This window comes from Phaseolus vulgaris, chromosome 8 (genome assembly GCF_051622355.1).
Source record: "Phaseolus vulgaris cultivar YP4 chromosome 8, ASM5162235v1, whole genome shotgun sequence".
NCBI lineage: Eukaryota > Viridiplantae > Streptophyta > Magnoliopsida > Fabales > Fabaceae > Phaseolus > Phaseolus vulgaris.
This window is the reverse complement of record NC_143505.1, coordinates 7,121,316-7,136,019: the sequence shown is the minus strand read 5'-3', so window position 1 is coordinate 7,136,019 and position 14,704 is coordinate 7,121,316. Positions and strand designations below refer to the sequence as shown.

The window sequence follows — 14,704 nt, the reverse complement described above, 5'->3', positions numbered from 1 at the left end:
CAGAAGAGGAAGTGCTGAGAAAAGGCATAGAGTTGAGAAGCAGAGGTGGTAGGCAGTTACATGGATGGGGTTTTTTCTGTCAGTTATTAGGAATCTTGTGAAGTAGTGTGCTGTCTAGTTTTGTTTACTAAAAATCTTACATATGGCTTGTTTTGTTATGCTTGATTTGATTCAAATGCATAGTGTATAGCTTCATAGCAGGTTTTTGCATCGTAAGCAAGCTAAGGTAAGCAGAACTAATGCAATCTGCAGCTCAAGGCTGGGAAAGGGGTGCGTAGTTGTCTTTGCAAGGGTTAGAAGGTTGAAGCTGTAGTGAGAATGGCTCAGCAGAGAGGCTATGCGCTCGAGTGCATTATCTCTCTAAGCACCATCACTGTCAAGAGCATGATCCGTGTAGTCCAAAGCCTAAATTAGTATTAGTAGCTTAGGTGATGAGGTTTTTTTCAATTCATATAAGGGTTAAGACACTCCTTTTAATTTATTTATGATAAAAAAACATAAATATATTAATAAAAAACAAAATATTTGATTGTATAATATCTAATTATATTCCATCATAAGGATTTAGATTTACAATATTTATGACATTCCTATTTTTATTATGTCCTTGATATGATTGGGCACATTATGGTTTAACTAAAAAAAACATAATTATTTTTGAAGTTATTTAATTAGAACTACTTTCAGGACATACATATAGCAAAAGTAATATTTATATTTACATAATTCATAATATTTGAACAATGAATAAAAAAAACTAACCTTATATGACTTCAACTTTTAAGATATCAAAATTATTAGTATGTGTTAATGTCTAAGATTAACCATAAAAATTTATCTTAATATCTTTCAGTATGTAAACATGAGTTTAGACATCCACAAAATTTTAAAGTTAGATGCAATTTTCTTTTATCAAAGACATAAAGTTAAGTATACTCGAATCATATATAAGATTCTACTTTGAGCTTAAAGATGATGACATAATAGATAGGGGAAAGAAAGATCAACATGAAGGAGTAAATCAAAATCATATAAGTACTTGAGTCATATATTTTACGATTATGGTAAACTGATTGCTGGAAACTTATATAGAGAGAGAGGATAGGTTTCTTGGCATGGGTTTGTTTTGTGTGCAGGATTCAGAGACAGGTGAAAATAGGTCACATGTCGGTAGTTGTCTTCCATCTTAATCAGCAGACCTCATGGTAAAGTTTGGATAATTGATACAACCTAGTACTATGTACACAGATACGGATACGGACAGTGACACGATACGGATATGGACACGAAGATACGTATAATCTCTAAAATGTAAGATACGGGGACACAAATTTATATATTATATAATTTTGAATTATATAAATTGAAAATAAATATTTATGTGCAAAAGTATGTTTCAGATTCTTTTGGAGCAAAAAGATATTTTCCATGACTGGTTCAAAAGAATTTGTTCCTTATTTTTATAATCATAATAAAAATTTATACAATAAATTTGAGCTTTTAGAAAATTATTGTATTTATACCTTTTAAAATTGTGTTAGAGCCGTGCTAGAATTTTAAAAAATTCAACAAATATTTTTTGAATTGAACACTTCATCAATAAGTATCCTACGAATGTCATACGAGTGTTAACGGATACGTCCATCTAAAAGAAGTGTCTGAACCTCATAAACAACCTACCCAAGCTTCATTACTATGGGGGTGATGGTGCAGTATCACCACCAGCTCCACGGGATATAATATAAGTAAACTTTGTTGAAACATGCAAGATTCAGAAACACTGAAATATTGTTCAAACATGCAAGATTCAGAAACACTGAAATATTGTTCAAACATGCAATCCAAAAACACATAAACATAGAAAATGTTTTTTGTTTACCAGTAACTTAGAAAATTAAGTACGATTATATAGCTGCTATTAATCAAAAGGACATGAGACATTGTAGAGAATTCTAGTGACGAAGTGTGGCACTCTTGCATGTCTTGAAGCCTGAGAAGGTTGAGGCAAATGGGCAAGAGAGGTAATCTCATCCTCCCCCCAGATATCTTCATAGGGTCCATCTGGTTGTCTGCTGGGAGTAGTGTCTCTACCATTGATGCATCTCAGGCACGATCCTCTTTCACAGTATAATAGCTTTTCCACACTCGAGGCTGGAAAACGCCTTCGTAGCTCCCTAATGTCTACAAATACGGTGCCCGGATATGCTGTATCCATGATCAGACTATGGCATATATTCACCTTCTCCAAATGTTCTAAGAATCTCAGCACACAGAACAATGCCTTCACGCTTGTTGCTACAGTCCTTATGCTCAGTATCTTCAACTTGGGGGTGTGTTTAGCCATGGCTACAGCATGCTTTTCTTCAAAGTAGCAACCCTGAGAAAATTTCATCTCAGTGATGTTGTTGCAGTATTTGCCAATAGCTAGCAATGTGTAATAACCCGAGACACCAGAGGTAATGGTAATGGACTCTAGACAACTCCATAAGCTCATTACGGTCTCCACTACTCCTCTTGAGAAATCACCCGTCTCTGGTAGAACAACTCGTTTCAGTTTAGGGGTCCTGCAAAACAAAAAGAAGCATTTAACTTACAAACATAGAACGGTTTTATAATAACCCACATGCATGCTAAAAGGGTAATTCAGAACGAGAGAATCCTTACCCTTGTGCTACAAGGATGAACTGTTCATTCGTTAAGTAAACATAAAAGTTGAATATAAGGCAGGTAGTACTTCCATTACTCAGATCAAGAACATGTTTCAAGAATTGAGTCATCTTCAAACTCGAGTGCCTGTAAGCTTCAATTTTATTGAGAGGTTTTCTGAAACAGTAAGAGCCGAGTGTGGAGAGATCAATCTTGTTCCAGAGAGATGGCTCACGAGAAGCTTTGTTCCAGGATTTGCAAACTAGGGAGGCAACTGCAACATCCACAACGTTAAGGCATAAAAATATTTTTACCAGAATCTCATGCATCAGATCATTATTCGTGTTCCGGACATTTCCAGCACTTGATTTCATTTTCTTCATTTCTTGACGTTTTCCTGCAAATATATGAAACTTTTTACACAATCATTTTCACTTTTTTCATGAATAAGGAACTCCAAATCAAATAATGAAGAAAAATCCTACAATCTCTATATTAAAAAATAATGTGTGAATACCCCTTGTATATGGAGAAAATACAGTGGTGGGATTGTAAAGAACATGTGAAGCCATGTGCAAGGAGAGAGACTCTATACTAAGCAAGGAGATTTGGTGTTTCTTTAGCTTTTGGTCTCGAATCTATTGTTGTTCTTGACATGGTAGGAATTAATGAAGTAACAGATTGAAAGATTCTAATAATTGTTCATATAATTTTTGCACAATATTGCAGTAACAATAGATATCAAGGAAACAAAGAAGTCTACAAATCTAGTAAAAGTAATTCGATAAATATTATCACGAATTCATTAATCACATTAATACAAAAGAAAGAAATTTTTCATCAGATATTTTCATCATTAGAAAAGCAGAAGAACTTATTGTTGTGAAAAGTATGTCTAATTGTTGATGCACTGAGAAACGCAAAGATATTGTTATAGGTTATATCGATTACACACATTATGGTTAAAAGACTATGATAATTTTATCTTAAATTGTCATTGTAACTTTATTTAATAATGACGTGCTAATATGAAGTTTGCATGAAATAGTGATAATAGAGATAGCATAAGCATAGAAATAAAGCACGACAATGATAAGAAGAACAACATATACAACGACAATGGCAGAAGTGACAGTATTGGTGGTAGAAAGTGTGTGCAAGGAGTGAAAGAGGGGTTGCATGAATAGTTACAAAGTGAGGACACGACAATTGGTGGACAACATCAACAATGAGCTCCAAAGTTCCAATGGCAAGAGAGAAAAGAATAAAATGACAACTGCGCTAATTTTTATTTTGGGTAGAAAGAAGGGGAACAACGACAGTTATGCAAAAGATCATCGTAGTTTCTCAATTTTTTAACTTTTAATGATGGTTCTATATGGAATCGATGTTATTGTTCTCAATTTTTTTATTTTTAACGAAGATTATAAATCAATCGTCACTAAAAAGTTGTTTTTATTTACAAAACTATTATCATATATGTTTTTACGATGGTGGATCTAAAACCATAGCTAAAATTAGTTTTAGAATCAAAATTTTACATTAGTACACCCATTAAATCTAATGAAATTACTCAATATTTTTAAATTCTTTTGTCATATTATTTAAAAATATTATGTCTCTTAACGTAAAATGAAAAAAAAATAAAGAAATTTATATTTTTTTTATAAAAAAAAATGAAATAAATATGGGGACATTTTAGGGATGTTTTAGAGCTATTACAAAGAAACACCTCCAAATCTCTTGAAAACAATCAAAATTTGTATATATCAACCCGAATTTATGTTATTTTCAAAACATTAAGAGTTATATCTTATTGAAACTAGGATCGAGACTTGAAGCGATGTTTAATGTTGACAAAACTTAAATGTTTTTTTTGATGTAATGTTGTGTAATAATTTAGGATATACATAAATAATATGGGTTTGCATAATTTTTGTGTACATTATGATTTTACATAATAACTTTGAGATCGTGTGAACTCCACTTAATGTAATTGGTTCAATTTGGGTTAAATTAGCTCATTCTAGGGTTATTTAACAAAAAAAAAGTGAACAAAATTGAAAAATGAGAGTAAATTGGGAGAAAGAGGGAAAATGAGAAAATTGGAAAAAAAAATCGTTTGGTTTAGGATTATAAATTCACCCAAATTTAACAAGTAGACTGAATAAAATTTAAATAATAAAGAAGTAATTGAATAAGAAAAAAAAAAGATTGAGAAAGAATGCAAACCTCTAAAGCTTTGAATGGATTGGGAGGAGATAAACTACTTGCAAATGGTGGTGGGAATAAAGGAGATTTGGAGGAAGAAGGAAAAAGGTTTGAAGCCTTTCCTAAAAGTAAAACAAAGTAGTATAAGAGGAAAAGGTGAGAGAAGAAGAGAAAAGAGAACTCACAAATACAATTTGGTGATAATGTTGACTCAAAAGGTGTTATTTATTTGCTATGTTAGGATAAAATTTTAAACACTCACGAGAAAAAATCTCAACTCACTTTATCTCTCTAAACTTCGTTCAATATAAAAACATTAATAAATGTTTTAAACAATAAAAAATATAATATAAAATTTTAAAATATTATTATTTATATAGATAATTTTAAGAAATCATTAATTCATTTAATATTTTTAACATAATAAATGCAATTAATAAATATTTTTTATTCATATAATAGATGCATGCATGTAATAAATTAAATATTAATTAAAGCGTTTTATTTAATAAATATAATAAATAACATTTAAGATTTTCACATAAAAAATTAAGACTATTATAAATACAAGTAATAAGTATATTTTATTTATTTACAAAATTTGTAATAAATTAATATTAAGGTAATGGTTATTTTTAATAGATGTGTTTGGATTGAAGAGGAGATTTGTGGGGAGAGGAGGGAGTGGATTTGTGAGGATTAGAGAGGATGTGTGAGGTTGTTTGGATTGAGAGATGATAGAGTGAATTTGTGAGGATGGTTTATTGTAAGTTTACAAATTTATTCTTGTTATTAAAAAATATTTGAATAATGAATTATGATTCTTTTTGTGTGTAGGTTTGAATTAATTAAATTTTTCTAATATATAATATTCATAATTACTTTTATTTTTAATAAAAAATTAAAAAATATAGTAGAAAATATTTTTGTGTTAAATTGAAATAAAATTATTAAATATATTAAAATTTATGAAAATAATATTTATTATTATATTCATTTATTATTTTATGTAACTATATGTATATTGTTAATATTATAATTTTTATTTTATTTTATTATTTATAATTGTATGTTGTTATTAATAGTATAATTAAATATTTTTGAAATTATAAATAAATTTAAGTAATATTTAATTTTGTATATTGTAATAAAATGCATGCACAAGGGTATTTTGGTAAAATACAACAATCCTACATAAATCCCCACAAATCTCTTCATTTTGTGAAGAATGAACAAAGTCTTCCACCCTCTCCCCCATCCACTCCCCCACTCTCAAAACCATGAAAACGAGCACAAAAAATACCCTCTCCCTCCTCATACTTGGAAGCAGACACACCCTTAAAAGTCATTGAGCGTTTCAACATAAAATTCATTTATGGTGTGTTTGGATTGGGGAAGAGATTTGAGAGAGTGGATTTGTTTGGATTGGGATATCTTATACTAGATTTGTGAGAAAAATTTATTGAACTTTGTGAGTGATGTTATGGTTGTGTGAAATTTTTTTATTTTTTAAAAGGTGTAAAATGTATATTATAAATTAATTTTAATTTTACTATTATTTATTTTTATCATTATTAATTATTATTTATAATTTATAATTATAGTTATTATTTCATAAATTAATTATTAATATTTTTATTTAATTATCATTTTATATATTTATTAATATTTTAATAATTATTATTATTTATATTATGTGAAGAAATAACATTGATTCGTGAGTTCAAAAGGCACATTCTTCTTAATTCTTTACATATATGCGAAAGAAAATAACACTGATACAGTTTCGTCTCGATATTTTAATGCTTTTTTATTTCTTGATTCGTGTGTTTTCAGTGTATTTCTTCACCTTCTAAAATTTCGTCATTGGATAAAAAATACCATTAAAAGGAATTTATGTGTGATGCAATTAAGTTTTTAAATCTTATGATAGTAACATTTTGTTCTATTGGCAACAACATTTATATATATTTTGTGTTTAGTGTGGATTCTCAGTGGTGTTCCGAGGATTATATTTAGTTCTTGGTTAAGAGTTAGTATAAATTTTTTGTGTGATTTTTTCTATCTTTATTCTTTTGTGATATTATTGTTTTTTAGTTTTTTACAATAATTCAATCTCTTAATTAAATATAACAACTAGTTTATATTATATTTTTTTATGTTTGCTTATCTTTTTGGAATCGATTTAATAATGATTTTAGTTAGTTGATTTTTATGAATATGAAAAAGGAATAAAATTAACTTAATGATAAGTGCCTAATTTTAGTAATATTTCATATTAAAATATAGAAATTGAGGAGTATTAATTGCTAAAATATTTATTTCCAAATTTGGTGTTAATTTCATGTTTTCAGTAAAGAATGGAGATTTGGACTAAAGAAGAATGATATAAGCTAAAAGGAGAAAGCTTGAAGGCTCAAAACACACAAAAAGAACAAAAAAGTCCAACTCAGCACTAGCGAAATATTCTTGCTTGAGCGAGTATGCTCCAGTAAAGATTTCGAAAATCGGCGCCTTTCTCGCTCAAGCAAGAATGCGTGGACAAATTGGGTTATTTTTATGTTTTATCAAGAAGCCCTTCAACGCGACGCAAGAAGTCACATAATCCTAGTAAATTAGGTTAAATAGGGGGGAAATCTGACTAGAGAGTATTTTTAGGGTTCTGATCTAAACAACAATACTTAACATATTTGAGTGCTAAGAATAAACTTGAAATGTTATGCTATTAACGTCTCAGCGTGATTGTAAGTTATTTTTGTAAATACGAGAAATCGATATTTAAGAAACATTCTTAATAATTTTATTTGTGAGGAATCGATATAAATGACTTTTCTGTGGGCATCAATTTCAATCAAATAACATAATATTAACATGATAATACATAAGAGTGAGAAAAAATTAAACTTAATCCCTATTTTTCCAACTTGAAACAACTAATTCATTGTCTGCTTGTTTTCTTACGGATCAACACCAACACAACCATTCTCAACACATTTTTTATTGTTCTGTTTTATATTTAGTGAGTATTGTACTTGATAATTCAATTGTTCCTTGTGGGATCAATACTCGTCCTTAGGGACAAATTATTACTTCTGATAACATATTGCACTTGCCATAGAAAGTCATCAAATGGCAGATGCTAGACGTGAATTCACTCAAAGATAGGTTTCCCAGATTATATACAAACTCAGTAAAGAGAGATGGTATTCTGAACCAATATGGTATTTGGAATGATAATCACTTACAATGGAGGTTAGATAAGTTCTTTAATATGGAAAAGTTAATATGTAAAAGTTTATTAAATGGTTTTTCTTGCAAAGTTAACAAGTTGATAGAAATGAATCACGAGTCTTAAGATTTACTTATGAAAATTAAGTGAATATCAAAAGCACATACTATTTGAAATTATTTTAGAAAGATGAATTTGGTAAGCTATTTGACTATTAAGTAGAATTAAGTTAATTAAGAATTATAATTAAATTGAGGGTGTATTAACTGGCTTGTTAGTTGAATTAAATCATGATATTTATATTATTACATTAAAGAATTACATTATAACTATTAATCATATCTTAAATATAATTCTTATATTATATGAATATTTAAACGATTCTAATTTTTTTATAAAAAATCAAGTTAAATTAAAGTATTGTATTATAGGTAGGTGTATTTTGAATGTTAAAAAATTATGTATTGTTATTTTTAATTTTTTTAATAATTAAATTATAATTTTATTATAATTCCTTAATATTTATAATATTGAATTTTTTTTTACATGTTATTATATTAATTTTTTTAAAAAAATTATAAATTTGGATTTAAAATCTAAATATTTTTTATAAAAATATTAACTTAAATTTAAAATTTAATTGAAATATTTGAATTTATAAAAATTAAATTATGTTTATAAAAAATGTAAATACAAATTTAAAATGTGATTAAATATTTAAATTTGGATTAGATTTTCATTTTCACGCTTACTTTCTACACTTATCACAGTGCAAGAGGAATAAAGGGGTGATAAAAAGAAATTAGAATGTCACAAATTACACTTAATGCACCTTTTATATATAGGCAGATTCTTCCTGTACCAGATTAATTTGGACTGCACCCAATATATACAAAGGAAAAGATTAAAATACCCTTAATTAAATGAAAATTAGGGTTTAGGTAAAATGTGCACCTAACCCAACAGTACACCCTTCATTTTTTTGTGGTCAATGTGAGGCAACGTCACGGAAGCTTGGAAACTTAAACAAAGAGTAACCCAAACACCTTCATTCTTATTTTTCTCGTGACTGTGGCAGCATCAGAACTTGAAAGCAGCATTGAGGCACCGCGACAACAGCAAACGAAGCCACCAGAGAAGGGTGCACTGCTGGGTTGGGTGCACATTTTACTTAAACCCTAATTTTCATTTTATTAAGGGTATTTTGGTTTTTTCATGTGCATATATTGGGTGCAGTACAAAATGATCTAGTGCAGAGAGAATTTGCCTTATATATAAAGGGATTTCTCATTATAAAAGCTTATATTTTTTTTTTCAATTCTACCCTTATTTAATATATCACATTTTATTAATACAATGGATTATTTTTTCATTTTATATGAATTACTTAAAAAAATAAAATTATTTTTTAATTTTTTAAATTAATATCAATGTACATTTTTTATATGACTCTCTCACTCTTCTCTTAATTCTTTATTTTAAGACAACAATAGAAAGAAAGAAAGAAAGAAAGAGCATACTCTCACATATTTCCCCATCAAATCTCACATATCAAATAAAATAACATACATTTTTCAATCCCCCATTACTCCTGCTTTTATTTTTTAATTTTAACTCATCCAAAATTATTTTTTATATATATTAAATTTCTATATAGTAAAACTTGAGTAACAGGAAAATACGGATACACATTTCCACTAGGATTAATACTAATGATATTATTAATTTTTTTAGAATTATAATTTAATTTTAGTGGACATTGGTTAATCATTAGGATTACACCTTATTCGGATGTGGTGCAAAAATATTAGGTGCACGAGTTTTCTCATACAAATGATTGTTGGCAAAAATTTAAACACAACGAAAAAGTAGGCAAATTTGAGTTGAAAATACAAATCTAGAAATCATCTCACAGAAAGCCAATTATAATGTAATTTTGAACAACTTATTATGGAAAAAGAAAAAATAATGTCAGTTCATATGCTACTAATTTGGTGACTCCTTCAACCACTTTTCTCACACGTCTTTATTCTTCTCCATATCCTCTCTGCGACCACAAATTACAACATCAATAAATTAGAACAACAAGTAATAATAAATTTTAAATTTATAAAATAAGATTCGATTATATGCTATAAATTTTTTTTTATAAATTTTTTTTATATTAGACATCATCTCAGTTAAGTTGACATCTCAAGTAATAACAATTATTTGTCATCATATAAAAAAGTATTATTAAAAAAAATCAAAAAATAAAGAGATTGAACCAACAAAATTCCTATATTAACAAAAACGATACATAGATAAACTATACATATTAATAAATAATAAAAACAAATTAAACTAGATAAAAACCTATTATACTATAAAATATTTTAATATCTACTAAATCTCCAACAAAATTTAACCATATTTATCAATACTGCAGTTAAAGAAGCTTTTAAAATAACTGATAATTTTACCTCAGGATTAAAGGTGAGTGCCACCTTAACCTCCCCACAGTAGTTTTGGTCCTTCACAACATTGTAAGAACTTTCTGGAATGCTCCCCACATCAAACACAGGTTCCAGATTAATTCTGCATATATATGTTTCTCACTGCATTTAGTTCCTCAAAAGCTTTAAAAGGTTGTTCCTATCAATGTTTTTTAAGAATGTTAATTGAGTCCAACTACCAGATAATCTAATAATCAATTCAATTCAATTGGGTAAATTTTATTTATAATTAGGTGAAACTCAATTTAATCCAAGCTAATTCCTTTCTATATGTGTTAGATGATGAATTTAATATAAATGTTGGATAAAGAATTTATAATAATTTATCTTTTAAATCTTTTATATGTTTAAAATTTTATTTTTAAATTATATTTTAAATATACTAATATAAAAATATTTCATCACATCAATTAAATAGCTACAATATTTGTATTTATTTTCCTTCACTTTTTACTTTTTGTTCTCAATTCAAATAACTGTATTTTTTTTTCATTTTCTTTCTTTTATCACTATCTCTTCAATCCAAAAATATAAGAGGGTTTCATTTTGAAAATAAAAATAATAGAATAAACAAGATGTCATACAATCTATTTTATAATAGATAGGTATCACATCACCAATAAATAGTAAAAATAGACTAAAATAATATAATAAGATTTTACTTGATAGGAACCAAAACTGTAAAACCTTAAAATAAAATACAGTGACTATATACGAATTTAATTCAGAAAAAAAGTAATATGTCTACGCTTTTCAATACCACAAGTAATAGACACTTTCAAATAATATTATTCAGAAAAAAATCCACAAATACGTTTTAATATCTTATTTATTAATTGATTCTGAATCAATAAAATAAAAATCAAATCAAATTATCACTTTAAGATATCAAACTAAGACTTTATTTGTTTTAACATATGTACTATTTATAAGGAAACGGATGAATGATGTTTTTATCTACATATTTTCTTTCTGTATATTTGCAATAATTTAAAGTAAAAGAAAGGAAAATTTTTTGGATTAGATATTAATTATGTAGAAAATATTGAGCTCAGCTCATTAGATACAGAATTTTAAATCGATTGTAACTCAATTGAAGCTAATTATTTTCTTAAACTTTTTTTTTCACAAGTTTTAATTATTTTGCTTTAAAAAAATTACAATAATTATAAGAAAAAATTTATGCAAAATAACTTAAATATGGTCTTAAATTATTTAAAAAATTAAAACAAAAATTAGAAACAATTTTTGATTTTGGATGGAATTAGAGTTTATCTCAATTTAAACTCTAAAAAATCAATTATGAGATGCGAAATATTTTTTATATCCATAAATTTTGATTTATAGGTTATTCTTAATTTATAATATTTAATATACATTACAAGAAAATCATTAAATAGTAACTAAATTTAGAAATTAAAAATAATTAGTCACTATATTAACAAAATTAGATACTAATTTAGAGACTAAAATATTATTCATATCTAAAGTGATTTTTATTATTAATAAAAATTTATAAAATAATTTCTAAATTTGTATCTAAATTAGCTACCTAAGTTTTAGCGACTAATATTTTAAATTTTAAATTGGTCTCTAAAATACTAATAGAGATTAGTTTAGAACTTAAAATAATAAGTAGTTAAAATCTTGATAACTAATAATTAAATATCAATTTAAAAATCATTTTATAAATTTTTATTAATAATAAAAACTAGTTTAGATACCAAAAATTTTCTTAATTTATAAAATAGTGTCTAATTTAATTAAATAGTAATTAATTATTTTAGTTTCTAAAATTAATTTTTAATTAATAATTTTTTGTAATGATAATATAATATAACTATATTTAATATATGGAAATTATTATTTGAAAAACGCGTGAGAGGATTATTTTTAATAAATGTATTTAATACCGTAAATTATACATTGTGTTTTACTATACTTACTAACCGATTAATATATTATATAACTAATTAATTAGGTAAGTATGTTATGTGACCCTTATAATTTTTCTGCCATGATATATTTATGCATTGATAATATTTTGTAATTTTCATCATGTCACTTAGAAATGTTTAAGTATATTATTTATGACTTTGCAAAAGTAATAATATTAGAGAAACGTAACTCCATTATTAAAATTAAATAAATGTAATAAATTTATCTTGATATACTTTTATTAGATAATTAATTATTACTTCATTACTATTTATTATTTAAATTAAATTTATAGTCAATTAAATGTATTTATTGTAAGGAACTGCATTACTTAGTATATTCAATTTTGATATTGTTTGAGTTACAGGAGGAAAGTTATTTAACGTTACAACTTTTTTAAATCTGTGTAATCAATTATTTAACTTTCCGTTTCCAGTTGTAAATTATTTGCAATTATTAATAATTGAAAGAAGATGCAAAGTCAACTATGGCATTAAACATAATGGATTGATTGTCTAGCCCCTTTCACGTTATTAACATTATTAATAAATTAATAAATAAATATAATTAATGAAATTTAAAACATTTTAGAGTAATTTATTTTAAACTTAAATAAAAATATAAAAAAAAAACTAAGAGGAAAATTAAATATAATTAGAATATGTGAGTCACAAAAGTATATTTTGATGCAAATAATTATAATAAAGTATTTTTTTTCTCTTATTTTATAAAGTTATTCTACTCACCTGGTCTCGCCCAGAAAATCATCCTTGGTTAAGGTATCTTTGTCCATTAGCCTGAGACTAAGTTCAGAGACACTGTCAGAAACAGTGAAAAGAAAGCTTTCATTCCAACGGGGTTTTGATCCTGCACCTATCAAACATCTCAATCCCGTTACTCAATATTCCAACGGGGTTAGTTATATAGAAATTGTTCAAAAATATATAAAAACTAAGAAAAGAATGGTGAAGAAACTAGTCTACACCTTTAGCCACACTGCTTCGGTGCTCCTGAGTGCGATAAGTGAGAATCACATAAGGATCCATTTTTCCTGCTCGTAAAAAATATGCATAGAACTCATCAACCCTTAAATTTATTTATTATAATTTTTGCCTATTTTCAATTCCTAAAATAAAAGTTTAACTGCAGAAATTAAAAAATTAATAAAAAAAAAATCATTGAATTGAAAAATACTTTGAGACACTAATCCATATGATGTAGAAATTTCTTAGCCGAAAGTACGTTTGAATTTGCGTTACGTACCGAAAAAATCACTGTTGTGAAGGTGGTTTGCACTTGTTAAAATAACTTCAAGCGTCCCACGAGGCATCTTTCGCTCAAAACCTCTTACAAAAGTTATTAGAAACTAAAGCAAATATTTGAAGGAAAGGATCCTTACATATATATATATATATACATGTATAATAATAAAAATGATTAAATACAAATTAATTTTAGAATTAAAAATAATTAATTATTTTATTAAATAAATTAGATATTATTTTAAAAATTAAAAATTATTGATATTTAAAATAGTTTTTATTATTAATAAAAAATTAAATTAATTTTAAATTGATAAATAGTATTTAATTTATTTAATATAATTTTTTAAAATTAATTTTTATTTAATAAATTTTTATACTTATTAATATATATATATATATATATATATATATATATATATATATAAAGGGGATTTTCATTATAATCGTTTTTTGGTGTGCATAATTTTTGTCTGATTCTATCATTATTTAATATATCTCATTTTATTAATACAATAGAGTATTTTATCATTTCATATGAATTACTTAAAAAATAAAATTATTTTTTAAATTAATATTAATGTACAGTTTTAAATGACTCATCACTCTTCTCTTAATACGTTATTTTAAGGCAACAACATGAAGAAAGAAAGAGCATACTCTCACAAATTTTCACACTAAATTTCACATATCAAATAATCTCTATTTTCAATCACTTTCTACACTCCATTTTTTGCTTCTCAATTTTGATTCATTTAAAATTATTTTTGTATGTATGTTAAATTTCTATCATCGTGAAAGTTGAGTAAAAGAGGAAAATGCAGATACACGGGCGCGCGCTTGTGTTTCCGCTAGTATATATAAAGGGGATTCCCCATTATAAGCGTGTATCGTGCACACAAATTTTGTCTGATTCTACCCTT

General features: G+C 26.2%; 2 protein-coding genes across 2 annotated transcripts; both read right to left on the bottom strand.

The window, feature by feature from the left end:
- Window positions 1–1,844: 1,844 nt before the first annotated feature.
- Window positions 1,845–5,000, bottom strand: LOC137823675 (F-box/LRR-repeat protein At3g48880). Its single transcript, XM_090294578.1, has 3 exons — window positions 4,879–5,000; window positions 2,665–3,043; window positions 1,845–2,564 (listed from the first exon to the last, which is right to left on the bottom strand). The coding sequence occupies exons 2-3, from the start codon at window positions 3,027–3,029 to the stop codon at window positions 1,919–1,921; spliced, it is 1,011 nt and encodes a 336-aa protein (XP_090150704.1). The 5' UTR covers window positions 3,030–3,043; window positions 4,879–5,000; the 3' UTR covers window positions 1,845–1,918.
- Window positions 5,001–9,969: 4,969 nt separating this feature from the next.
- Window positions 9,970–13,890, bottom strand: LOC137826286 (16 kDa phloem protein 2). Its single transcript, XM_068632196.2, has 5 exons — window positions 13,783–13,890; window positions 13,505–13,570; window positions 13,266–13,392; window positions 10,549–10,663; window positions 9,970–10,133 (listed from the first exon to the last, which is right to left on the bottom strand). Exons 1-5 carry the CDS (start codon window positions 13,847–13,849, stop codon window positions 10,113–10,115), a joined length of 396 nt encoding a protein of 131 aa, XP_068488297.1. The 5' UTR covers window positions 13,850–13,890; the 3' UTR covers window positions 9,970–10,112.
- Window positions 13,891–14,704: the final 814 nt, after the last annotated feature.

What these genes read in the sequence shown, in the direction of transcription:
- LOC137823675 (XM_090294578.1), bottom strand. Translation starts at nt 3,029, where the DNA reads ATGAAGAAAATGAAATCAAGTGCTGGAAATGTCCGGAACACGAATAAT. An exon ending in TTCATCCTTGTAGCACAAGG is followed by an intron (nt 2,565 to 2,664) that starts GTAAGGATTCTC and finishes TTTGTTTTGCAG; the next exon opens with GACCCCTAAACTGAAACGAG.
- LOC137826286 (XM_068632196.2), bottom strand. Translation starts at nt 13,849, where the DNA reads ATGCCTCGTGGGACGCTTGAAGTTATTTTAACAAGTGCAAACCACCTT. An exon ending in CCGAAGCAGTGTGGCTAAAG is followed by an intron (nt 13,393 to 13,504) that starts GTGTAGACTAGT and finishes GATGTTTGATAG; the next exon opens with GTGCAGGATCAAAACCCCGT. An exon ending in CACTCACCTTTAATCCTGAG is followed by an intron (nt 10,134 to 10,548) that starts GTAAAATTATCA and finishes TTGTGGTCGCAG; the next exon opens with AGAGGATATGGAGAAGAATA.